We start from the raw sequence: 27,838 nt of genomic DNA on the forward strand, positions 1-27,838 counted from the left end.
AAAGCTGTTTGTCCAACATAAACCAGTGTTCATAACAATTCTTTGAAAAACGGCTTATTTGCTTTTAAAGCAGCAAGCCCATATAGGTTTTTTTTTTCATTCTTTAGATAGCAAATTAAGTACCTTTTTAAGTATGCATCCAATTTTTCTGTCATTTTTCTTAGCTATCCTGAAACAAGTCATTATCTCCTTTTCAAAATCTCTCTCGATGTTGCAAGAAATATGGCTGCCAGTTACACATACAGCTCCAGCATGTCGTGTGACGGCAGAGGGGGGAGGATTTTACAGCACGAAGAGCATACAGAGCTCAGAAGAGTGTACCAAAGCATCTCTGCCCACTATATCATGTCATGTGACTGTGGTTGCCATGGTAGTAAATGACGGGGTGAATGAGCAGCCTAGGTGGCTTATCAGGGCATAGCTTCTAGTGTTATTAGCTGCACCTAACCACATTTATCGTTATCTTTCTTTGCTAACCCGACTTGACAAGGTAACATGATTTTAATTCTGTAAAAAATAACTGAATTAGGCTTCACCACACTTGTGGTCCTGGAGCAGACTTTTTAAAGGAGTTTTGTTATTTAACCTAATCACTTGTCATTTACAATGGGATACAGCTGAAGCCTCTCTATGCCATTGTTAGTAGCTTTTTTTTATTGTCTGGGCTTTATATTTTAACAATGATTGAAATGGAATATTTAAATTAAGAAAAAAATACATTTATAGCCATGTTTAGTGAAATTGGCATGGTGTTAATTACTGCTGCCTAGATTCTACCTATGGTTGGATGCAGCAAAGTGTCCCTGGAAATTATGTTCAAATATTGGCACCTTTGATTAAGTGTTGTACACTCTCTCATATCTACCTATCACGAGACGACCACTGACTTGACCATAATTGAATTCTCCTGATTTGAAATACTCTTATTTATTACATTTTACCTTAAATAGCACACTGGATAACAACAGGTAGTAAGAACTGCACTCAACAACTACACTCTACAGCATACAGGATAACACCAGGTAGTAAAAGCTGTATTCAACAACTACACTCTACAGCATACAGGATAACACCAGGTAGTAAGAACTTCACCCAGCAACTACAGTGTACAGCATACAGGATAACACCAGGTAGTAAGAGCTGTATTCAACAACTACACTCTACGGCATACAGGATAACACCAGGTAGTAAGAACTTCACCCAGCAACTACAGTGTACAGCATACAGGATAACAACAGGTAGTAAGAACTTCACCCAGCAACTACAGTGTACAGCATACAGGATAACAACAGGTAGTAAGAACTTCACCCAGCAACTACAGTGTACAGCATACAGGATAACAACAGGTAGTAAGAACTTCACCCAACAACTACAGTGTACAGCATACAGGATAACAACAGGTAGTAAGAGCTGTACTGAACAACTACAGTGTACAGCATACAGGATAACAACAGGTAGTAAGAGCTGTACTCAACAACTACAGTGTACAGCATACACGATAACAACAGGTAGTAAGACCTGTACTCAACAACTACAGTGTGCAGCATATAGGATAACACCAGGTAGTAAGAACTTCACCCAGCAACTACAGTGTACAACATGCAGGATAACACCAGGTAGTAAGAACTTCACCCAGCAACTACAGTGTACAGCATACAGGATGACAACAGGTAGTAAGAACTTCACCCAACAACTACAGTGTACAGCATACACGATAACAACAGGTAGTAAGACCTGTACTCAACAACTACAGTGTACAGCATATAGGATAACACCAGGTAGTAAGAACTTCACCCAACATCTACAGTGTATAGCATACAGGATAACAACAGGTAGTAAGAACTTCACCCAATAACTACAGTGTACAGCATACATCATAACACCAGTTAGTAAGAGCTTCACCCAGCAACTACAGTGTACAGCATACAGGATAACAACAGGTAGTAAGAAGTTCACCCAACAACTACAGTGTACAGCATACAAGATAACACCAGGTAGTAAGAACTGCACCCAACAACTGCAGTGTACAGCATATAGGATAACAACAGGTAGTAAGAACTGTTCCCAACAACTACAGTGTACAGCATACAGGATAACAACAGGTAGTAAGAACTGTCCCCAACAACTGCAGTGTACAGCATACAGGATAACACCAGGTAGTAAGAGCTGTACCCAACAACTACAGTGTACAGCATACAGGATAACACCAGGTAGTAAGAGCTGTACCCAACAACTACAGTGTACAGCATACAGGATAACACCAGGTAGTAAGAGCTGTACTGAACAACTGCAGTGTACAGCATACAGGATAACACCAGGTAGTAAGAGCTGTACTGAACAACTACAGTGTGCAGCATACAGGATAACACCAGGTAGTAAGAGCTGTACTGAACAACTGCAGTGTACAGCATACAGGATAACACCAGGTAGTAAGAGCTGTACTGAACAACTACAGTGTACAGCATACAGGATAACACCAGGTAGTAAGAGCTGTACTGAACAACTACAGTGTACAGCATACAGGATAACACCAGGTAGTAAGAGCTGTACTGAACAATTACAGTGTACAGCATACAGGATAACACCAGGTAGTACTAGAATATTTTACAAATATCTCAAATCAGGAAATCCTAGACAGTTGGCACCTCTGCATATAACAGAGGTCTTGAACAATTTCTCCAGAAGTCAGAAGCCACCAATTTTGTAAGAAAAACATTTTTGACACGCAGAGAAAAATGTACAAAATTATTAGGGGTCGGTTTGCCCAGCATGTGCCAACGGTACCCAGCATGTACCAGTAGTGCTCAAAATGTATTTACAGAGTGTAGTAGCAGTTCTCTGCACATTTGACCAACAAAGCTTGACATATATCAGCAACGCCTGAAACATTTACCCATCAACTCCCAGCATGTGCCTGTAGCACTCAGAAAATTTACCCAGCAATATTTCCAGCAGGAAAGGGCAATTGTCACTAGTGGTTGCTGTCTCCAGAGTAGATTCAGGTAGAATCACTGATCTCCGTTCTTGCCCCAAGTGACTTCAGGGTCTTGATAACTGTTGTGGGTCACCATGGCAGGATATGCAATTATTTCTTGGGCTACCCAGTTATGTCTGGCAGATTTAAACTTCGGTTCCCCAAACTAATTTTAGTTTTCCAAACTATAAACTTTTTAGTTTTTATTAAGTGCAAGTCCTTTCCCTCTCCGTCTTCCTCACGGCTGCTCTTATCTCCTCTTCTCCTATACTGGAACTCATTTCCTCCAACCACTCCCGTGTAATTTTCCAGCACCATTTTTTAAAACCTCTCCCTAGAAATTAGGTTCGGCTGCAACTATATTATTGCTATAACAGATAAAACAATTTTCACCGTCTTGGCCTGTACCAGAATTTTAATGTCAAGCAGCATAGCAAATTGTCAGTGACACAATAAATATATAGCATATATCTATCTGCTTGTTTGTGTGTGTGTGTATATATATATATATATATATATATATATATATATATTGTATATATTTTAGAATGCAAATGTAACTACTAATTATAACTTTTTGGCTTTTTTCAATAGTACAATTGCCGGTATGTTGGCTAAATAATCAGGTCTTCCCTATCAGACAGCAATAGCAGAACCATGTAACCTGTGTTACACTGAAATTATAAGTGTTATAGCACTAGTTAAAGTAAAAAATAAACATTATACATAAAAAAGTGAAAATAAATAATAAAGTGGGATTTGCATCTAGTGATGTGCGTATAAGTAGCTCAGTACAAAAGCTAATTCGAACATTAACAAATATATATGTTAAAGCGCTGATCGAAGGAGTTATTTTCCCACACACTGGAGACTTACTGTCTTTAAGCCTCAGGGATACAGCGGGATCCTTAGTCTATAAAGCAGATAGCAATATATTGAGTGTGATTTTGAGAGTATCGTACACAAAATTACTCTGCGCATGCCCAGATCCGGTCCATATGCCAGTAAACCATACTTGCCAACTTTTGGCCTTAGATTTCCGTGAGGTTGGGGGGGGGCAGTTGGACCTGTGTGGGCGGAGCTCAGAGAATAGCGTCATTGGCCCTGCCACCTAAATTGTCATAGACATTTTTACCTATGACAGCAGGGGGTGGGGCCACGTTGACACTGGAATTGCGTCACTAAGCCCCACCTCCTCATTTTACCTTACCGAGCTGCCGGGATCCGGGAAGTTGTCCTGCTCTCCCGGGAGTCCCAGACATCCCGGGAGAGTAGCCAACTATGCATTAAACGCAGCCATGTCTGCTCTGTCTGTGAGCGCAAAGGACTCTTGCTGCAGTGTACAATTTTAAGGGAGTGAACGGTGCAGGCAAGGTGTGTTTGACCATAGTCAATTTACAGTAAGTGTGTGCCATACCCAAGCGCACACAGCCACGTCCGAATCAAGCTCTGGGGATCTCAAAGTTACTGGTTTTTCTACCATATCTCTTGCTCCAGCTACCGGGCTAGTCTAAGTCCTGAGTACTGGTGATAAGAGTCGCGCCTGCATGCTATAACACAGGTCCGTATCTAGGGCTGTGCGATAGGGGTGCAACGCTGAAGGGGGGCGCAGTTTAGGAATATTTTAGGTTCATTTGGTTAAAATTGAGGGCTAGGGGGGCGGCATTTGTCTTTCTCGCCCCAGGCGCTAGAATTCTACGTTACAGCTCTGCTATAACATGTGTTTGCAATCAGGAGCAACTGTAAAAAAATGTATTTTATGTTCAGTCGACATTAAGAACATCCTAATAAAAGTATTTCAAGGTTGGGGGGGGGGGGGCACTTTTTATCCCCGTTTTATCATTTATGCCTTTATTATTAACAGGTGATATTAATTATATAATTATTAATTTTTTTCTGGACGTTCATTTGCAAGTTTATAATCCACGTAGGTATTGGACGTGTCCCTGCAGTGTCTTGTGTGGTAGAGCACAGCAGACCAACACCCGAATTCATCAGCGCACAGATCTTCAGATCCGTTTCCAGTTGAATTGGGGAGTACATTATTTAAAGAAACGCACATTCCGCTCGGAATGCGTGCCTTGATAAATCAGGCCCATTGTGTTCAACTGTAGCGTTAGACACCGCCAATTCTGTCATGAGTGATACAAGAACATTAAATATACATATGTGAGTCTTACAGTAATATCAGATCAGTTTGTGTTTCATCCTTAGTGGTCTTGTCTACCTACTGGCAGAGAAATGGTTAAACATATCAAGCACAGGACATTTTGGCAATGCATTATTTAACAATGCACCAGGCATACATAGCATTCCCCAGATGAATGAGTATAGCATTTATAATTTAAACTGTTGATGTCTGTAGTGGATTCTCCCTGCAAACATCCTCTCTTACTTTCCTATTAATAATAGAAGCGTTTTCTGTGTCACTTCCAATTTGCTCAGTTTTAGGTTTTCTGTCCTTTTCTTGTGCTGTTAATTCTTTACGTTTGTCTTCTGCCTGGTTCTCCAGCCGGCGGCTTTAGTGCTCCTCAGCGCTAGATGATTTTGCTTTTATGTAAGTTGGGAAGTCTCCAACATGACCAATGGAAGAAGGAATGAATAATGCATAATTACACATGATTCTGACTGATGTGACAGGATATTAGAAAGGTGTCATATTTAGTTACTTTTCCTTGGCAGCTCTTGTAAAGTGTGTTATCCACATGTAATTCATTTTCAACCCCATTAACCCGTCACCTGTTTTAGAACCTCCCATAGTGAACATTTTTATTCAATAGGTTTAAGTTGATAGCAACTCCAGCAGTAAGGCTGGGTGCACACTACAGAAAGTTTCTCCCGATGCAACAACTTTAACGATTTTACCAACAACAGAAAAATAAAGCAACGTTCTGATCAGAAAGACGATTCCTGTGTACACACTATTATTATTATTATTATTATTATTATTATTATTAATATTTATTTATAAGGCGCCACAAGGCATCCGCAGCGCCGTACAGAGACAAACAAAATCACAATACAATGGGAGACAGCACAGTACAGAAAACACAGCAACTCAGTACGCACAATGCACAGCTAGAGAGAGCGGGGAAGGGGGAGGGAGGATCCGCAAACGATGGGGCCCAAGAAGGAGGGCGCGGAAGACAGGGAGACCCCCAGGGGGGAGGAGGGAGCGAGAGTGGACGTGGGGTGGAGGACCCTCGAGGAGGAGGGCTAAGTAGCTGGAGAGCAGAGTTAGAAGTGGTGGAAACAGGAGGAGAGATGGCCCTGCTCAGAGGAGCGTACAATCTAATCACTATATACCTTTTACATGATTTACCTTCAGATCTGTGCTCTTCATCTGTCATAAACATCTGCTGAAAAGATAATGACTCTGCACACTCCATAGAGATCTATAGACACTGCTGGACGTGAGTGCATTCACACTGCTGAATTGGAAGGACATTGTTCCACTGTTGAACGCCATTTTTAATCCGGTTTAAAAATCAAATGAAAGGATATGATGAGCTTTGAAACAATAATAGATCTTCGTTGCAGTGTACACACTAATGCGATAATGGGCCAAATGGTCGTTTATCGCTTGATTGGAACGGTAATCGGCTGAAAAAACTGTAGTGTGTACACAGCCTAACTGCTCCGTCTCTCAGCTCTGTATACAACTCAGCTCCCAGCCTATGGTTGAATCGAGACCTCTAGTAACTGCCTCTGACTAGGTAAGATGAAGCACCACCTCATCCAGTTGTCCATACAGCATTATCATCATCATCATCAATTACTTATATAGCGCCAGCAAATTCCGTAGCGCTGTACATGCGCTCATGGATGAATATTGTTTTATTTTCGTTGCAAGATGATTTACAAACTTTCATCTCTGTAATTGCATGGAAATATTTACAGTCACTCGTGAACATTACAGGATGCAGTGTGGATGAATTACCCATGTAGCATAGCAATCAGTGATAACTATATTTTATTTTATTTTATAAATATGCGGGTCATAAAGAGGCGTAATATCCGTATGCACATATGTAAGAATTAATAATTAAATCTTTTGTAAAACTTTAACACCTTCTCCTGTAACTAACAAGACGGTTGTTGTCCTACGGTTCCCCAGGTACTATAAGGTAGGGTAGATAGCTGTAGCCCAGCCAGTAGTGAGCAGCGGATGATGTCATCCTACCAATCAAAGGTAGCTGTCAGTCTAGACATTTCGCTAGTTTAAATACTTAAGTTGCCTGGATAATTTAAAAATGATGGTTACGTATCTGTGGAGCAGAGGTGCCCCATAGTGATTGTTAGAGGGTTGGAGGTTTATGAGAAACTGTTCTATATGATAGATCCTATGAGAACATATTTTTCCAATTAACCACATTTTGTGAGGAGCATCAACCAGCATAGAAGAAGTTAATCACATGAATGTTGTTGGCCTCACTAGTCAAGAAAGTATATATTTTTTTTCTCTCATTATTCCGGCATCAGTGCGCTGACCTACTTCTAACTTTCATGTTACATTTTCTATCACTGACAAGTTTTGGGAGAAAAGCCTAATCCAGATTAGTTTGTCAGGTTTGATGCCATGTCTGCTCGTTCTCAAGTGTGTGTATTAGTTGAGATTCCTGCAGTGTAAATGCCATGTGCTGTAGAAATATTACTGAATGATGTGGTTTACAGTGAAAAACTACAACACATGCAAACAGAGGAAAATCCATAACTGTTTTAGGAAGAACATTTGTAGCTGTAACTCTGGGAACCTGTAAACTCCTCTTCCCAGCTCCAGCTTCAGGTCCATGCTGCTCTGCTCTAGGGCTGTGAGCACAGTCATTAGAGATGTAGACAAGAGAACATCATTGGACAAGGAATGATTGTCCACACCAATGTCTGTAGTTGATTAGATCCCCTTGTTCTCTAGTTCTCTAGCGTTCTCTAGCGAACGAGGTGATCTAATCAGATCACCTCGTTCGCTAGTTGATTAGATCACCTTGTTCTCTAGTTGATTAGATCACCTCGTTCGCTAGTTGATTAGATCGTCTTGTTCTCTAGTTGATTAGATCGTCTTGTTCTCTAGTTGATTAGAGCACCATGTTCTCTAGTTGATTAGATCGCCTTGTTCTCTAGTTGATTAGATCACCATTTTCCCTCGGTGATTAGATAATTTATTGCTTGATAATCTAGTCCTCATGCTTAGCAGTGGGGTGAAAGTCTATTTAGTTCTTATAAATCTTCACAGATTTTATGAGGCCCAGCTCAAGAAAGATGGTACACCTGGCTTGGTTACACTAAGGTGTATGTTCATACATACAGTCATGGACATCTGAGTCATTCCAAATGGCATGCAATTATGAGGACAGATGGGTCCAAAACTCCACACCTGGGTTACCAATTTAGAGGGAGAGTCACTCTGTGCTTAAATTGGCAGGAGATCCAGATTACTACCAAAGTTTTGGTAAACCGCGGCTGTTCATAACTGAACATAACCAGGCTCACCTAGCTTGATTCCAGTCCAGTATTTATTGTGTTCACTATCCGCAACTAATCAGAGTAGGACAATATTATACACCTCCCACCATTTCAAAGATGACTCATATACTTGAAAATATTTCCTTAAATTTCTTTAATGCCTTATTTTATTTTTCTTTTTTCCTTTTATGTTTTACCCTCCATCTGCTCTTCTTATTGTTCATTTGACTAGGGGTGTTGGTGTTTATTTTTAATTTCTTATTGTATGTTTTTTTGTGGGTACAGGCCCATTCTTTTATAAACAACTTCCTGGATGTCTGTCTATTGCAGAGAAAGTCCTCCCTTTCACCAGATGTCAGAAAGGCAGGGGCCCAATGCTCTCTCAGGTGAGCTCACGGTTTCTATAGGCTCACTCTCCTGCTGACAAAGGGTGAGATTCAATTCAGCGCGATGCGCATCGAGATGCACATAGAGGTGCACATAAAATGAGCGGAGATTCCTTGCCGTAATGGATGGAAGTATGCGCATCCGAACAGGGAGACTGTGTTCAGCGGCACCTCGCTCCTAATTGAATCACCCCCATAGAAGCTTCTTTTGTGTCTATAACAATGATTGGTTAGAGTTCTCCAGATATGACCAGTGTTGAGAGTGCTCACCAGTCAGTGTTCTCAACATATTACAAGTAACAATGTCTCGAAAGAGGGGAATTTGTAAATTCTACCGAGAGAGTATCTTCCTTCTAGCATTGCGGGATGGAGTTTGGAAGGGGGGTTTACTAGTAAAATATTTATATTGGGTGAACAGATTCTTAAAAAATAATTAATTATCCTTATGTGTTCAAATGAACATTTATAGAAAAATAAATCAAAGAATAAATGGCTTTTATAGACAGTTACTTCAACACAATGTAATGTTCCGCTAATGGTACGATTAATGTTTCCAGGCCGTTTTTTTCATTTAGCAGTTTTCAAAGACCAATTAATTTTTGTGTATTTTTAAGGTAGATATGTTGTTTTCATACATAACACTTTATGACGTATTTATAGAACAAGAGTGGCTGCTTTAGCTGGGGTGAAAATATCACAGTTTATGATATGGTTAAAATGATTTAAATACCCTAATTAAAGACAATTAAACACCATTTGAAATATAAATTGATTTGGTTTTCACCTGAACAGACACTTGAGGAAAATAATATTATTCAGGGATCATTAAATCAGATTACAAGCTGTTTCTGTTCCACTGTTGCATATGTTACCTGCCAACGGTCCTGGGTTCCTCAGACCCAAAGGGTACATGGCTCACCTGAAACAAATGTGGCTTAGGGGGGGTAAGAAGTTGTTTGGGGTTATCAGTGGAGTGTCTTGAAGTATCGAGATTTTCTGATCGGGAATATTGACAGGTATGTTACATCTGAGAAAATATTGTACTAACTAGCATTTCACTGAACCCCAAACAGTTCTATCTAATAATTATTAAAATAAATATTTAAAAGTTGCTCATCGAATGGTGTTACATTTCTTTGAGAGCCTGTCCCACATCCTAAGTCACTAATTGTTAATGTGCAGCAGTGGATGTTTGTTTTACTTCTTTACCTGATTTCATAATGCACTTTAAATATGTTGGATGCATGAACTTGATAGTATCATCAATATCTGATCATATAGAAGTGCTTTTGACACCACATCTTTCCTGCATCAGAAGCCTGACATCACTGTTGTGTGCTGTCAGGGAGCCATGCTCCTTCCACAGTCTGTAGCTTCCTGCTTGCCTCCATTCCCCTCCTCTCACCTTGACACTGTCCCTTTCACATGCATCCCTGTCCTCAACCAATCAGTCCAGTGGAACGGTCAGTGTGTCTCACAGCATCAGTCTACTATGCTGCTGTGAACATTACGATGATCTGATTGGCTTCACTCTAACACTGAGGACACACTGGACTGGCAGTTGCTTAAGATGAATATAATAGGGTGCTCAGACCTTAGTCAAACACATATTAAAAATAGATAATGAGAATAAAGCATGTCTGTAATCATAGGCCTATCTTTGCTCCCCACATTAACGTCTGTCAACTGGACTGGCAGTCACCTTGAGAACAATGCCCGATTTCTCCTTTTATTAATCTTACACAAGCCTGCAGGCATACACCCACACTCTCAACCTCCAATGCTTACATAGGTCATGGTTGAGTCTCAGACACGCGATACCTGTGATTTGTGTCAGGTGCGAGTAGTCCCAAAGGTCGAAAGTGAACTAGAGAGCTGTGTCATGAAGGCCAATAAAGGTAAGAGTGTACAGGAGAAGAGCGTGACGAAGGTGGCAGAGAAGCCCAGAATGATCAGATTTCTTAGTTACTTTTGGGAGGACAGTCTCAGTGAAATGTTGAGGGTGGATTGTAGACCCGGTTGTAGAGTCACAAAGGAGTGAGAGGAGAGAAAATTAGTTAGATAGTTGTAAACAAGCTGTTCAAGTAGTTTGGAGGCAAAGGGGAGTAGATATATAGGACAGTAGTTGTAGAGAGAGGCTAGGACAAGAGATGGTTCCATTAGGACTGGTGAGATCAAGGAGGATGGAAATTTGTTAGTAGAGCGAGACAGATTGTGAAGGTGCGCTAGAGTCGGGCATACAGTGTCGGAGACGGTAAGGACGCAGGTCATGGAGTAAGAAGATGAGATGAGTTGAGAGACCGGGTCCTCGGTTACAGGGGAGAATTAAGTGAGGTTTTGTTGGTGAGTACACAGGAAAGGGGAAGATTAGGAAAGATGTGGATAAGGTTGAAAGTACGTGGTGCATGGAAAGTTATGAGGTTTAAAGAGGAACGTAAACGGATAGTAGGGATGGCGTAGGGATGGAGTTGGGTAAGCTTTCAAAGGGACAGTGGTTAGCATCTATGCCTCACAGTGCTGGGGTCATAAGTTCAATTCCCAACCAAGGCCTTATATGTGAGGAGTTTGTATTTTATCCCAGTGTTTGTGTGGTTTTCCTCCAGGTGCTCTGGTTTCTTCCCACACTCCAAAAACATAATGATAGATTAATTGGTTGCTGACAAAATTAACACCTAGGGCTAGATTTACTAAGCTGCGGGTTTGAAAAAGTGGGGATGTTGCCTATAGCAACCAATCAGAATCTAGCTTTCATTTATTTAGTCCTTTCTACAAAATTACAGCTAGACTCTGATTGGTTGTTATAGGCAACATCTCCACTTTTTCAAACCAGCAGCTTAGTAAATCTAGCCCCTAGTGTATGTGTATGTTTGTGTGTATGTTAGGGAATTTAGACTGTAAGCTCCTATGGGGCAGGGACTGTGGTGACTGACAAATATTCTCTGTGCTGCACTGCATAATTGGTGGCGCTATATAAATAAATGATGATGATGATGATGATGAAAGGCAGCCAAGTTGAGAAGGAGCAGGGTATGAAATGGGACATGGGGGTAAATGTATCAAGCTGAGAGTTTTCCGGTGGGTTTGAAAAACCAATCAGATTCTGTCTATCATTTATTTAGTACATTCTCCAAAATGACAGCTAGAATCTGATTGGTTGCTATAGGCAACATCTCCACTTTTCAAACCTGCCGGAAAACTCTCAGCTTGATACATTTATTCCATGGTTGTAAGGTTTGTTTCTGTTTGCAAAGGGAGGTGTGTGAGGTGGGTGCAGGGTGCAGGACTGTTCCACAAGTCAGAGGGGAGTATTGAGATGGAAATAATAATGGCAGAAGGACAAATCGGTTGCTAGAGAGAGGACTTTGGGGAGAAGTGTGGTGAAAGTGACAAGGATAGACATAGAAGTTAAATTAAGCATGTATGTGGTTGTGTGACGTGAGAGATGTGCATGAATGTGGATTAGTTACTATTTTATACAAGTTAACCCATGCATTATACTTATGCATTCTAGTCAAATCAAGCTACTTAAGGTCTTAAAAAGGTTCTTGTCATGCATTTGGGCCTAGCCCAGGCCTCCTCAGGGGAAGAGCGTTACTTCCCGACGCAAGCGTCCTTTTTAATGTGTGTTCATGAGATAAAATTACCTCCCGAAAATGAGTTTGAGCCCTCAACTTGTAAATTTCGCCTTTACTACCCCTCCCACGGGGGGAAGGGGGGATGATGGAAGTTAACTGACTTCACTATTCTAATTTTTTTGTCAAATAATGTCAGTATACCAAATTTCAGGTCAATTGGATGAGCCCTTTCTGAGAAAATAGTTTTTTCCACACACACACACACACACACACACACACTAACACACGCTGCTAGGCTTTTACTTTTATATATTAGATAATGCTAAGAATTTAGTAGGTCAGTGTATAACTCCGCCCAGCAGGTGGCGCTGCAGCTTGTTTGTTTTTTTCCACACACAGACTAACACACGCCACTAGGCTTTTATATTATAGATTGTTGTAGTATTGTATAACATAATTACCAACTGTCGCTATGTGAGGGAGCTGTACACTGTCCAGAATTTGGGGAAATATTTCCTGCTTACTATAATGAGCAGGTTCCACACGCACCTGCCCCTGGTGCGCCCAGCAATGCAGGGGTAATTTTAGGGGAGAGAACAAGGGTCGAGGTGCTAGCCACAAGCCTGTGGACATAGATTCACCCCCAACATGGCCACTGATTGTCTATGACTTGGTGTGTTCAGTGTAGTACAGTAATGTATGCTTATGTATGTTTAGTATATGTCTATGTAACCCATTATACAGGACTGGATATGTTGTCTCAGATACAAATACATTCATTTTATGTAATGTCCACCATATATAAAATTAATGAATGTATTCTCATATCTATCTATGTCTCATATCTATATCTATCATATCTATATCTATCTATCTATCTATCTATCTATCTATCTATCTATCTATCTATCTATTTCATATCTATTTCTATCATAGCTATAACTATCTATCTATCTCATACTTGCCAACTCTCCCGGAATGTCTGGGAGACTCCCGCATTTCGGGTGAGTTTCACGGACTCCCGGGAGAGTATGGCAATCTCACGCATCGGGCAGAATTTGGTCCAAATTGTTTGGCCCCGCCCCCGCTGTCAAATGGCGCGTTTTACGTCATGGTGGTGGGGCCAAAATGATGCGATTTTCAGAGCCCCGCCCCCTGCGTGCCCACCTTCCCTCTGCACCTCCTGGATCATACTTGCCATAAGTTGGCAAGTATGATCTATCTATCTATCTATCTATCTATCTATCTATCTATCTATCTATCATTCCACTGTGTGTAGACATTTTACATTCTGGAACCAATTATTTAACCCAAAAATTGTCCTTGTAATACCTAGATGAAGGATCTACATGTATATATATTCTCATAGTCCGCAAATTGTCTGCTTAATATTTAACGATATTACTTCATTATTACAACTTTTGTTTGCATTATAGTTCTGATTTAAACCTTATCTACAAGTAAGAGGGAAATGAAAGCAGTAATCTGATATTCATTGTCTGCATCAATGTTTATATTGCAGTTTGCTTACACAATCTGAAATGTACACTTCTTTCTCTCTAGGAAAAAGTAGAGTATGCCTTCCTCATCATTTTTACAATTGAAACCTTTCTGAAGATTATAGCATATGGTCTAGTAATGCATCCCAATGCATATGTAAGGAACGGGTGGAACTTGCTGGATTTTGTCATAGTAATTGTAGGGTAAGTTATTTCTTATACTATCACTTAATCAAAGCAGGTCTGTAAGGACATACTGGGACATTTATCAAAACTTGTACGCAGTTGAAAGGTGCTGTAACCCACAGACCTGGCTTTCTTCCTGTCATTTTATGTTAGCAGCGTTAAGAAAATGAAATCATTGGTTGCAATGTACTACAGTACATCTTCCCCTGTGCACCAGTTTTCATCAGTGTCTTAAAGGAGACCTAAAAGAAGCAAATTAGATGTAAAATCATCGACTTGACACTTGTCTCATCCATCATTCCTCATATCTCAGCTCTAATGAAGTGAGAGCTGTCATGAGTTTGTGGCAGTATGTACAGATTGTTTACTGTGCAGGGAGAACGGAGCTGTTTCCATGGCAGCCGTGTGTAACTTGGGATCTGTACTTACTTGCAGACCAGTAAATATTTGACAGATATTTTGCAACTTAATTGTATTTTTCTTTTAATATTCTCAAAATGCTTTATTATATGAAGTCTTGTTTTATTCATATTTTTTCCAGTTTTAGTACTAAATAAATAAATATGTTTCCAACTCTTATTAGACTGTTATCTTTATTGTTATGCAACATGTTCTTTTCATCACACCAGTCTGTACAATTTTTTATTTTAATATGTGTATTTATTTGTTTTATTCAGTGTTGCTTTAGAGCAGATGCTGTTTGGGAGGTTCGAAAAGGGACACTGTCTAGTCACGTTGCTTCGGGTAGTTTCAAACAGGCACTTCGTGCACCCATACTTTCAAAGCAGATTTCTATTGATCCATATACACCACGATTTATGTATTATGCTCATAGATTCTACAATTGTGTTGTGTACTGTTTTTACAATTTGGATAATAGTTAAGATGGATTCTGAAAACCCATTAATTACTATATTCCAAAATATTTCATAATTAAACACTACATTTAAAATATGGGCTCACAGAAGGCTCCTACAATGCTGCCATAAGGGATCAAATCAACTAGCTAAAAAAACATAAACCTGAATGGCCATTTTAATGACAAACCTTAGCATCTGTGTGTGTACGGCATTGAACATGTCTGTCTGATCCTTTAACTGAAGGATATGACTCACAGTCGATTCAATAAAATAATTATTTTGTACATGAATGGTCCATTGGTTTAGGACGCAGAGAGAACACGCATCAGGGCCATATTATAACTGCAGACAGTGTAATTTGATTACTATTATCATTAGTTGTGATAATTTGAGTGTACATACTCATAGTATCAATTGGTGCATATCCTTTTTTCTTTGGTCAATCAACATTTGGCCTTAGGCCACCTGTTGATTGACCACTTTTTTATGATTCAGTCCTCTCATATTGTATAATTTTGACTACTTGTCATGTTTTGTTTTTTTAGATTGTTTAGTGTAGCTCTGGAACAACTTAGCTCTGCACCCAAAGAAACTGAAGGAGGAAACCACTCAACTGGGAAATCTGGTGGTTTTGATGTGAAAGCTCTAAGAGCATTTCGTGTCCTACGTCCCCTGCGATTAGTGTCTGGGGTGCCCAGTAAGTTGTAATGTTTAACTCTCTATTTCTTTGTGCTCAGTATTTATTGGAAGTGTCAATATTAATAATGTAGAATCAGAAAAGATGTTATAGGGGGGTGAGTATGCTACAAGGGGACTGAAACCAAAATCGACCCAGGGAGGTTCTGAAAACATAAACCCCTCCACTTTTTCACGTTTGACCACTCATTTAAACTCTTATAAGGCATTCACTGTTTTTTTTAAATGTCATTAGCACACATAATTAAATTATGACCATAAGTGTTTTAATATACAGTAAGCTCCATATTTACAAATATTTTGCATTTAAGAAGTAGAGAAAGAAAATCTCAGCGCTGTTAGTATCCCCAAAGTGTCAATAGTAGGAAAAATATTTTAAATACTTACATTTTCACTAGTCCTTTGATTTTTCTCTCTTCTTTTTTTCTTTATTTCCTAAATATGAATCACCATGTGTATAAATAATAATAAAGGTATTCAAATAACTTCAGTGTGTTCTTCACGCATCCAATTTTGCAATTGACATCATGTTGCTCAGTTTATTGTAAACCTCACACCAAGCACAGTGTGTAATATTTTAGAGTCATGCTTTGCACCATAGAGTTTGAATGGCAAAAGGTCTGGACCCCAGATGACAATCACAGAGTGTTGAATTGAGCTATGTGCAGAAATAGAGCAACATGTAGCAGACAATATGAATATAGAAACAACTAAAAACACATTACATTGGTAATGCCTCAGTAAGAATCAAAACAGATTATATTACTTCTTAAGGGACAAAGTATAATGTAAAAGTGTGGAGCACAGTGCCTAAATACATAAACACAGTATTAAGTGCTCAGCAAAAAATCTCCCATGTAGAGGAAGAAAGAAAGATCGCTACTCAGATAAGTAGAGTGAATTTGTATAGGGAATTCAAAAGTTGCTATTGAGTAGATTGACATAGTGACAAATGCACATGTTCTGGGATTATATATATCAGCCACAACATTGAAACCCCCTGCCTAATATTGTGTAGATCCTCCCCATGCCGCCAAAACAGCTCTGACCATCGACGCTTGGACCTCTGAAGGTGTCCTGTGTATCTGACACCAAGACATTAGCAGCAGATCATTTAAGTCCTGTATGTTGCGAGGTGGGGCCTCCATGACTTTTTCTAGCACATCACACAGATGCTCGATCGGATTGAGATCTTGGGACTTTGGAGACCAAGTCAACACCTTGAACTCTTTTTCATGTTTCTCAAACCATTCCTGAGCAGCAGTATCCTGCTGAAAGAGAAAACACCGCGTTGCCATAAAGAGATGACTTTGGTCTGCAACAATGTTTAGTTAGGTGTCAAAGTTACATCCACATAAATGTCAGGACACAAGGTTTCCCAGCAGAACATTGCCCAGAGCATCACACTGCGTCTGCTGGCTTCCCGGCTTCCCATAATTTCTCCTGGTGCCATCTCTTCCCAGGTAAAAGATGCACACACACCCGGGCGTCCATATGATGTAAATGAAAACATCATTCATCAGACTAGGCCACATTCTTAACCTATCCATAGTGCAGTTCTGGCTCTCACGTGCCCAATGTAGGTGCTATCGGCGGTGGACAGGGGCAGCAGGGGCACTCTGATCGGTTTCTGGCTACACTGCCCTAAAGTCAAGACTTTTGTTCCGATTGTCAGAACTTTTGGAAGATCTATACCACTCACCACCTCATCTGGGTGCTGCTGGTGTATGTGGCACTTGGGGTAGATAATGGGGTTGGGGGTGGCTCAGTTCTTCAGAAGATCTATACCCACCCTTAGGGGACAGACATGACCCCATTTGCTCTGACCATGCCCCCGTTTCGTTGGTCCACAGACAGGCTTGATTATACAATTAAAATATTTCAGAACATGTATGGCTTTAATGTAACATTTTTGCAATAATTACAGTTAAGTTTTGCAATTTGTGCTCTGTCTACTTTTCTACATTTCCTTAAAACCTTTCAGGAACTAGGACATAATGCACCTGTCACTGCATTGAATAAAATAACCTTTCTCTTGTCCTTCTAGGTTTACAAGTCGTCCTGAACTCCATCATTAAAGCCATGGTTCCCCTGCTGCACATCGCTCTCTTGGTCTTGTTTGTCATTATTATTTATGCTATTATTGGACTAGAGCTTTTTGTCGGGAAAATGCACAAATCCTGTTTTTTCTTTGGCACTGGTAGGTTACAGAAAATATGTATTATGAGCAGTACACATGTGTTGGCTAGTCACTATAAACTACTGTATGTTGGCATGTTTTGATATTCGGACAGTACAGGAGATGATGACATTGTTGACAACTTCCCACAAGCCTAACTTTCCAGACCAGTCCCAATAGTCCTAAATATTTATGTGACCAGAGCGCCACCACTGTATTTCTGCCACCGTAGGTCTGGGCCTATGTGCTCTTTCCACAAATACAGACCCGGGTGTCCACCGAAAGTTAAGGTTTTAATTAGCCTTAAAGGGGTTTATTTACTAAACTGCGGGTTTGAAAAAGTGGTGATGTTGCCTATAGCAACCAGTTATCATTTATTTAGAACATTCTACAAAATGACAGCTAGAATTTGATTGGTTGCTATAGGCAACATCTCCACTTTTTAAACTCCCCCATTTAGTAAATATACCCTGTCTCAGCAAGTACCGTATATATTCGAGTATAAGTTGACCCGAATATAAGCCGAGGCACCTAATTTTACCACAAAAAACTGGGAAAACTTATTGACTCAAGTATAAGCCTAGGGTGGGAAATGCAGCAGCTACTGATAATTTTTTTTACTTTACTTTACTTTTATACATTCAGCTGAGACCCATTCATTAGAAGTAGGGATGAGCGCGCTCGGATTTCTGAAATCCGAGCCCACCCGAACGTTGCGGATCCGAGTCGGATCCGAGACAGATCCGGGTATTGGCGCCAAATTCAAAAGTGAAACTGAGGCTCTGACTCATAATCCCGTTGTCGGATCTCGCGATACTCGGATCCTATAAATTCCCCGCTAGTCGCCGCCATCTTCACTCGGGCATTGATCAGGGTAGAGGGAGGGTGTGTTAGGTGGTCCTCTGTGCTGTTTAGTTCTGTGCTGTTTAGTTCTGTGCTGTTTAGTGCTGTGCTGTGCTGTGCTGTTTAGTGCTGTGCTGTTTAGTGCTGTGCTGTGCTGTGCTGTTTAGTGCTGTGCTGTGCTGTGCTGTGCTGTGCTGTGCTGTGCTGTGCTGTGCTGTGTTCTGCAGTATCAGTCCAGTGGTGCTGTGTGCTGTGCTCTGTCCTTCTGAGGTCAGTGGTGCTGCTGGGTCCTGTGCTGTGTCCTGTTCAGTCCAGTGGTGCTGTGTCCTGTGCTCTGTGCTTCTAAGGGCATAGTTATTTCCCCAATATTCCCCTGTGTTTAAAAAAATAAAAAAAAGTTTTTTTTATAAAATACCAAAAACTACTTTAATATTTTTTAATTACCACAAAATTTTCACAACCAATCCTGCAGTATAAGCCCATTGGTACTGCAATATTACCAAGTTCACACATTCAGCAGTAAAAGTCCAGTGGTACTGCAATATTACAAAGTTTACACATTCTGCAGTATCAGTCCAGTGGTGCTGTGTCCTGTGCTCTGTCCTGCTGAGTTCCGTAGTGCTGCTGGGTCCTGTGCCGTGTCCTGTTCAGTCCAGTGGTGCTGTGTCCTGTGCTCTGTGCTTCTAAGGGCATAGTTATTTCCCCATTATTCCCAAGTTTGTAAAAAATAAAAAAAAAGTAAAAAAAAATAAAAAATTAAAAAAAAAAAAAAATATATAATAATTATAACCAAATTTGCAAAACCAATCCAGCATTATAAGTCCATTGGTACTGCAATATTACCAAGTTCACACATTCAGCAGTAAAAGTCCAGTGGTACTGCAATATTACAAAGTTTACACATTCTGCAGTATCAGTCCAGTGGTGCTGTGTCCTGTGCTCTGTCCTGCTGAGTTCCGTAGTGCTGCTGGGTCCTGTGCCGTGTCCTGTTCAGTCCAGTGGTGCTGTGTCCTGTGCTCTGTGCTTCTAAGGGCATAGTTATTTCCCCATTATTCCCAAGTTTGTAAAAAATAAAAAAAAAGTAAAAAAAAATAAAAAATTTAAAAAAAAAAAAAATATATAATAATTATAACCAAATTTGCAAAACCAATCCAGCATTATAAGTCCATTGGTACTGCAATATTACCAAGTTCACACATTCAGCAGTAAAAGTCCAGTGGTACTGCAATATTACAAAGTTTACACATTCTGCAGTATCAGTCCAGTGGTGCTGTGTCCTGTGCTCTGTCCTGCTGAGTTCCGTAGTGCTGCTGGGTCCTGTGCCGTGTCCTGTTCAGTCCAGTGGTGCTGTGTCCTGTGCTCTGTGCTTCTAAGGGCATAGTTATTTCCCCATTATTCCCAAGTTTGTAAAAAATAAAAAAAAAGTAAAAAAAAATAAAAAATTAAAAAAAATAAAAAATATATAATAATTATAACCAAATTTGCAAAACCAATCCAGCATTATAAGTCCATTGGTACTGCAATATTACCAAGTTCACACATTCTGCAGTATCTTGTGCTACATATAATGGAGACCAAAAATTTGGAGGATAAAGTAGGGAAAGATCAAGACCCACTTCCTCCTAATGCTGAAGCTGCTGCCACTAGTCATGACATAGACGATGAAATGCCATCAACGTCGTCTTCCAAGCCCGATGCCCAATCTCGTAGTACCGGGCATGTAAAATCCAAAAAGCCCAAGTTAAGAAAAAGTAGCAAAAAGAGAAACTTAAAATCATCTGAGGAGAAACGTAAAGTTGCCAATATGCCATTTACGACACGGAGTGGCAAGGAACGGCTTAGGCCCTGGCCCGTGTTCATGACTAGTGGTTCAGCTTCACCCACGGATCTTAGCCCTCCTCCTCCTCCCCCCCCCTACAAAACATTGAAGAGAGTTATGCTGTCAGCAACAAAACAGCAAACAACTCTGCCTTCTAAAGAGAAATTATCACAAATCCCCAAGGCGAGTCCAAGGGTGTTGGTGGTTGTCAAGCCTGACCTTCCCATCACTGTACGGGAAGAGGTGGCTCGGGAGGAGGCTATTGATGATGTAGCTGGCGCTGTGGAGGAACTTGATGATGAGGATGGTGATGTGGTTATTGTAAATGAGGCACCAGGGGGGGAAACAGCTGATGTCCATGGGATGAAAAAGCCCATCGTCATGCCTGGTCAGAAGACCAAAAAATGCACCTCTTCGGTCTGGAGTTATTTTTATCCAAATCCAGACAACCAATGTATGGCAATATGTAGCTTATGTAAAGCTCAAATAAGCAGGGGTAAGGATCTTGCCCACCTAGGAACATCCTCCCTTATACGTCACCTGAATAACCTTCATAGTTCAGTGGTTAGTTCAGGAACTGGGGCTAGGACCCTCATCGGTACAGGGACACCTAAATCCCGTGGTCCAGTTGGATACACACCAGCAACACCCTCCTCGTCAACTTCCTCCACAATCTCCATCAGATTCAGTCCTGCAGCCCAAGTCACCAGCCAGACTGAGTCCTCCTCAATACGGGATTCATCCGAGGAATCCTGCAGCGGTACGCCTACTACTGCCACTGCTGCTGTTGCTGCTGTTAGTCGGTCATCTTCCCAGAGGGGAAGTCGTAAGACCGCTAAGTCTTTCACCAAACAATTGACCGTCCAACAGTCGTTTGCCATGACCACCAAATACGATAGTAGTCACCCTATTGCAAAGCGTATAACTGCGGCTGTAACTGCAATGTTGGTGTTAGACGTGCGCCCGGTGTCCGCCATCAGTGGAGTGGGATTTAGAGGGTTGATGGAGGTATTGTGTCCCCGGTACCAAATCCCCTCGAGATTCCACTTCACTAGGCAGGCGATACCAAAAATGTACAGAGAAGTACGATCAAGTGTCCTCAGTGCTCTTAAAAATGCGGTTGTACCCACTGTCCACTTAACCACGGACATGTGGACAAGTGGTTCTGGGCAAACGAAGGACTATATGACTGTGACAGCCCACTGGGTAGATGCATCCCCTTCCGCAGCAACAGCAACAGCTGCATCAGTAGCAGCATCTACAAAATGGCTGCTCATGCAAAGGCAGGCAACATTGTGCATTACAGGCTTTAATAAGAGGCACAACGCTGCCAACATATTAGAGAAAATGAGGGAAATTATCTCCCAGTGGCTTACCCCACTTAGACTCTCATGGGGATTTGTGGTGTCAGACAATGCCAGTAACATTGTGCGGGCATTAAATATGGGCAATTTCCAGCACGTCCCATGTTTTGCCCACACCATTAATTTGGTGGTGCAGCATTACCTGAAGAGTGACAGGGGTGTGCAGGAGATGCTTGCGGTGGCGCGCAAAATTGCTGGACACTTTCGGCATTCAGCCAGTGCCTACCGCAGACTAGAGGCACATCAAAAAAGCTTGAACCTGCCCTGCCATCACCTCAAACAAGAGGTTGTGACGCGCTGGAACTCCACCCTCTATATGCTGCAGAGGATGGAGGAGCAGCAAAAGGCCATTCAGGCCTACACAGCCACCTACGACATAGGCAAAGGAGTGGGGATGCGCCTGAGTCAAGCGCAGTGGAGACTGATTTCCGTGTTGTGCAAGGTTCTGCAGCCATTTGAACTTGCCACACGAGAAGTCAGTTCCGACACTGCCAGCTTGAGTCAGGTCATTCCCCTGATCAGGCTGTTGCAGAAGCAGCTGGAGAAAGTGAGGGAGGAGCTGGTAAGCCATTGCGATTACAGCAAGCATGTAGCTCTTGTGGATGTAGCCCTTCGTACGCTTTGCCAGGATCCGAGGGTGGTCACTCTTTTAAAGTCAGAGGAATACATTCTGGCCACCGTGCTCGATCCTCGGTTTAAAGCGTATGTTGTGTCTCTGTTTCCGGCGGACACAAATCTACAGCGGTGCAAAGACCTGCTGGTCAGGAGATTGTCCTCTGAAGAGGACCGTGACATGCCAACAGCTCCACCCTCATTTTCTTCCACATCTATGGCTGCGAGGAAAAAGCTCAGTTTTCCCAAAAGAGGCACTGGCGGGGATGCTGATAACATCTGGTCCGGACTGAAGGACCTGCCAACCATTGCAGACATGTCTACTCTCGCTGCATTGGATGCTGTCACAATAGAAAAAATTGTGGATGATTACTTTGCTGACACCATCCAAGTAGACATGTCAGACAGTCCATATTGTTACTGGCAGGAAAAAAAGGCAGTTTGGAAGCCCCTGTACAAACTGGCTCTATTTTACCTGAGTTGTCCCCCCTCCAGTGTGTACTCGGAAAGAGTTTTTAGTGCAGCGGGGAACCTGGTCAGTGAGCGGCGAAGGAGGTTGCTTCCTCACAACGTTGAAAAAATGATGTTTATAAAAATGAATAATCAATTCCTCAATGAAGTACAGCACTGCCCTCCAGATACTACAGAGGGACCTGTGGTTGTGGAGTCCAGCGGGGACGAATTGATAATGTGTGATGAGGAGGAAGTACACACTGTAGGGGGAGAGGAATCAGAGGTTGAGGATGAGGACGACATCTTGCCTCAGTAGAGCCTGTTTAGTCTGTACAGGGAGAGATGAATAGCTTTTTTGGTGTGGGGGCCCAAACAAACCAATCATTTCAGTCAAAGTTGTTTGGTAGGCCCTGTCGCTGAAATGATTGGTTTGTTAAAGTGTGCATGTCCTATTTCAACAACAGACCTCTCAACTGCAGCTCATCCCTCCTCTGCGGGGATAATGTCTCCTGTGCTCTGACACGTCACTCTGTGTACTCTCAGCCTCAGGATCTGACACTACAGCTACCATGCCTCTTGTAGCAGCCCTCACTCCAGGGCCTCTTCCATGTGCAGTGTCCCCCTCTCTCTTGGGTTCACTATAGTGGCATGGAGTTCTCCCCCTCATCCAGGGCACACATTCCTTGCCCTGGCTCAGTCACCACGCTCAGACTTCCAGGCAATGCTGGGGGAGCCTGGGAGCTTCCACCCCAGGTCCCCAGCTACAACTCTCCTCTCCTGTGTCTTCTCTCTCTTTCTGACACTTTAAAGATCAAGCCTTTAAATGAAAAAGTCAGTCTTCATTGCACGACTATGTGCAAGTGCAACAGGGACATTTTTTTGGGTTTACAATATCAAACAATAACACTACGACCCTGTCTGTCTGGGGTCTGTCAATGACGAATTGTCTGGAGCATGTTTTGAGGAGGTATTGTGGCCCCGGTATCAAATTGGGTACCGGGGCCACCCCACTATGCAGTCCAGATACTTGTTTTGTGGAATTCCGACACGTGGAGGGTTTTTTAATTATATTGTGGCCTCGGTACCAAAAAGTGTACCGGGGCCACCACACTACGCAGTCAAGATACTTGTTTGGTGGAATTCAGACCAGTTGAGGGTTTTATTATTATATTGTGTGGACCACTCTATCTATACCACACTACAACTCTATACCACTCTATTTCCTACTTTAATTCTATTTAATTCTATTTCCTACTTTAATTCTATTACTAATTAATTAACATAAAGAGGAACAAAAAAAAACAATTTTACCAAAAGTATAATATGACTTAGACTTACAAACACTACACTTGAAAGATCGTGCCTTTAAATGAAAAAGTAAGTCTTCATTGCACGACTATGTGCAACAGGGACAGTTTTTTTCTTTACAAAGTCAACTAATAACACTTGGACCCTGTCTGTCTTTAACATACTTAATGGGATCTCAATGACGAATTGTCTGTAGCATGTTTGGAGGAGGTATTGTGGCCCCGGTATCAAGTTGGGTACCGGGGCCACCCCACTACGCAGTCCAGATACTTGTTTGGTGGAATTCTGACACGTGGAGGGTGTATTTATTTTATTGTGGCCCCGGTATCAAGTTGGGTACCGGGGCCACCCCACTACGCAGTCCAGATACTTGTTTGGTGGAATTCTGACACGTGGAGGGTTTTTTAATTATATTGTGGCCTCGGTACCAAATTGTGTACCGGGGCCACCACACTACGCAGTCAAGATAGATAGATGCGTATCATAGATAAAGTACATTCAGTGGTGTGGGGCAAATTGAAAAATATTCAAAATGCACTGACATTATCAAAAACAAGAGGTTGTCACACGCTAAAACTCCAACATGTATATGATGGAGAGGATGGAGGAGCAGCCGTATGTGTAGTGTAATGCAGACCTGTTGAAGGTTTTTTATATATTTTATTGTGGTGCCCAGTGCCCACTCCTCTACGCAGTCCAGGTACATTTATTGGTGCGATTCATAAAAGTTCAGGGTTTTTAATATATTGTGGTGACCCACTCCTCTACGCAGTCCAGGTACAATTATTGGTGCGAATCATAAAAGTTCAGGGTTTTTAATATATTGTGGTGACCCACTCCTCTACGCAGTCCAGGTACATTTATTGGTGCGATTCATAAAAGTTCAGGGTTTTTAATATATTGTGGTGACCCACTCCTCTACGCAGTCCAGGTACATTTATTGGTGCGAATCAAACAAGTTGATGGTTTTCTTATTATATATATTGTGGTGACCCACTCCTCTACGCAGTCCAGGTACATTTATTGGTGCGATTCATAAAAGTTCAGGGTTTTTAAGATATTGTGGTGACCCACTCCTCTACGCAGTCCAGGTACAATTATTGGTGCGATTCATAAAAGTTCAGGGTTTTTAATATATTGTGGTGACCCACTCCTCTACGCAGTCCAGGTACATTTATTGGTGCGATTCATAAAAGTTCAGGGTTTTTAATATATTGTGGTGACCCACTCCTCTACGCAGTCCAGGTACAATTATTGGTGCGAATCATAAAAGTTCAGGGTTTTTAATATATTGTGGTGACCCACTCCTCTACGCAGTCCAGGTACATTTATTGGTGCGAATCAAACAAGTTGATGGTTTTCTTATTATATATATTGTGGTGACCCACTCCTCTACGCAGTCCAGGTACATTTATTGGTGCGATTCATAAAAGTTCAGGGTTTTTAATATATTGTGGTGACCCACTCCTCTACGCAGTTCAGGTACAATTATTGGTGCGAATCATAAAAGTTCAGGGTTTTTAAGATATTGTGGTGACCCACTCCTCTACGCAGTCCAGAAAGATACCTTTTTGCAACGTTTTGGACTAATAACTATATTGTGAGGTGTTCAGAATACACTGTAAATTAGTGGAAATGCTTGTTATTGAATGTTATTGAGGTTAATAATAGCCTAGGAGTGAAAATAAGCCCAAAAACTTGATTTTTAAACTTTTTATGTTTTTTTCAAAAAAAATCCGAATCCAATACCTTAAATCCGAACCGAGACCTTTCGTCAAGTGTTTTGTGAGACAAATCCGAACCTCAAAAATAACGAAAATCCGGATCCAAAACACAAAACACGAGACCTCAAAAGTCGCCGGTGCACATCCCTAATTAGAAGCAGCGGGATTGGGGGTTAAGGTGATGGGCAAAGAAATGGATAATACACTGGATAAATGCAGTGGTATACAGTAAAACAGTATGTGAAAACAGGCAAATAGTATGTGAAAACAAAAAAGTAATACTGCTACTGAAATAGTAATTGGATGTGCCAATAAACAGATGGATCTGCAGTACTTGTGTCTGCAAGATAGGCGTTATAGGTGCACAGTGGAATAGTGTTCATAGTGGAATAATGTTCAAAAGGTAGTGATTTCCAGACTTGCAGATGTGGCGATATTGTGCAATTACCTTTAGATGGTGATAAATGCATTAAAGCATAGAAAAACTCCTGGGCGCTAAACAAACAAAACACAAAACACAGTATGTAAAGGTTTATAGTACGTAATGCTTCTGGCCAGATAGCATGAATTGCAATAAAAACAATAAAAATCCAATAAAAACAATAATAGAGGATTCGGAAAGTGCAGGGATAAAACAGTTATCTTGTCACAAAGTCTCCAATCAAAAAATCCCTTAATGGCTTTTCGATCCAAGCAAAGGAGGGATCCGTAGCCCCAACCTTCCAACACAGTAAAAAAGTATAAAAGTTGTGGAAAAGAACTTACTATAGCTTGATGGAAGTCCAGTGTAAAAAGCAGTTGCCGGATAAGCACGCCGCTTCTGCGGCTGTAATGAAAAGCTGTATAGAGTCTCCACCTATCCAAATCAGCTGATGTCATAAAGTCTGGGTAATCGAATGCAGAGAAATGGTAGAGATATATGGGCTGCCGTACTGCACGAGTAATTCCCGGATAAGTTCCGATTCTCTCATAGAACAAGTACATGTGAAAAAGAGGGTTTGATCGATTAAACAGAGTGTGTAAAATCCGGGATGCCTTGGATGCTGTGTAGGGTCCCGTAGAGGCTATGTGCGGTGTGAACCGGTCTGCCCGTGGACGACTGCTGATGATGGGGTCAGGCGGGCGCTGGTGTTCTGGTCAGGCTGCGTGGTTGGACGCCGGGCATAGTGTGACCTCCCTGCTGACTGCTTCCGATGAGCGCTGTTGGCCGCGCATGCGCGGTATGTGAAACTCAGGGATGTAGAGTAAAAAAGTGTGGTCCTGGAGCATCACTCGAGTATAAGCCGAGGGGGGGCTTTTTCAGCATAAAAATGTGCTGAAAAACTCGGCTTATACTCGAGTATATACGGGAAGCGGCCTATTAAAAAAAAATAACAAGCCATGGTAATATACTTTTCTATTTTCTGAAAAGTTCGTATCCCTCGGCTTAGTGGTACTGCTGCAGTAAAGCCAACTACTTCTAGGACTGGGTGTTCTGGCACAGGGGGGTGGGGGCTGGAGGGATGGAATTGGAAGTCAGGACTTTGCAAATGGGGGAAATTTAAAATGGTAAACATATTCCAGAGATAAAGGGGAGAGCAGGTGACTGTATGTGTGTATCCATATTAAATGCATATGTGTCCAGACAAAATGTGGGTACATCTGTATGCTCCTATGTTGGCACTCCCATAGTGGTTGACATGGCATTGTCTGAACTTAATAATGGGCTAGGTACACACTACAGCAAAATTCTGACAATGCAATATTTTTAGCGAGTTTACCAGCGACTGGAAAAGAAAAAGTCCCGATCAACATGTCGATTCATGTGTACACACTATTGAAATTTTGCACAATTTACCGTCAAATCTGTGTTTTCATCTGTCATAACCGTTGGTTGAAAAGATTGTGACTGCACGCTCTC

The 27,838-nt window shown here is 41.5% G+C and overlaps 1 protein-coding gene across 15 annotated transcripts in view; it reads left to right on the forward strand.

Moving 5' to 3' along the window:
* Window positions 1-27,838, forward strand: part of CACNA1D (calcium voltage-gated channel subunit alpha1 D) — a 291,185-nt gene that overhangs the window by 115,684 nt on the left and 147,663 nt on the right. For all 15 annotated transcript variants that reach the window (XM_075183238.1, XM_075183237.1, XM_075183227.1 and 12 more), the window contains exons 4-6: window positions 13,959-14,098; window positions 15,486-15,637; window positions 17,684-17,836. In XM_075183238.1, coding sequence (XP_075039339.1) covers window positions 13,959-14,098; window positions 15,486-15,637; window positions 17,684-17,836 — 445 coding nt within the window. The remainder of the gene's footprint in view (window positions 1-13,958; window positions 14,099-15,485; window positions 15,638-17,683; window positions 17,837-27,838) is intronic.

The sequence above is a fragment of the Mixophyes fleayi genome, chromosome 8, assembly GCF_038048845.1.
Source record: "Mixophyes fleayi isolate aMixFle1 chromosome 8, aMixFle1.hap1, whole genome shotgun sequence".
In the NCBI taxonomy this organism is placed as follows: Eukaryota; Metazoa; Chordata; class Amphibia; order Anura; family Limnodynastidae; genus Mixophyes; species Mixophyes fleayi.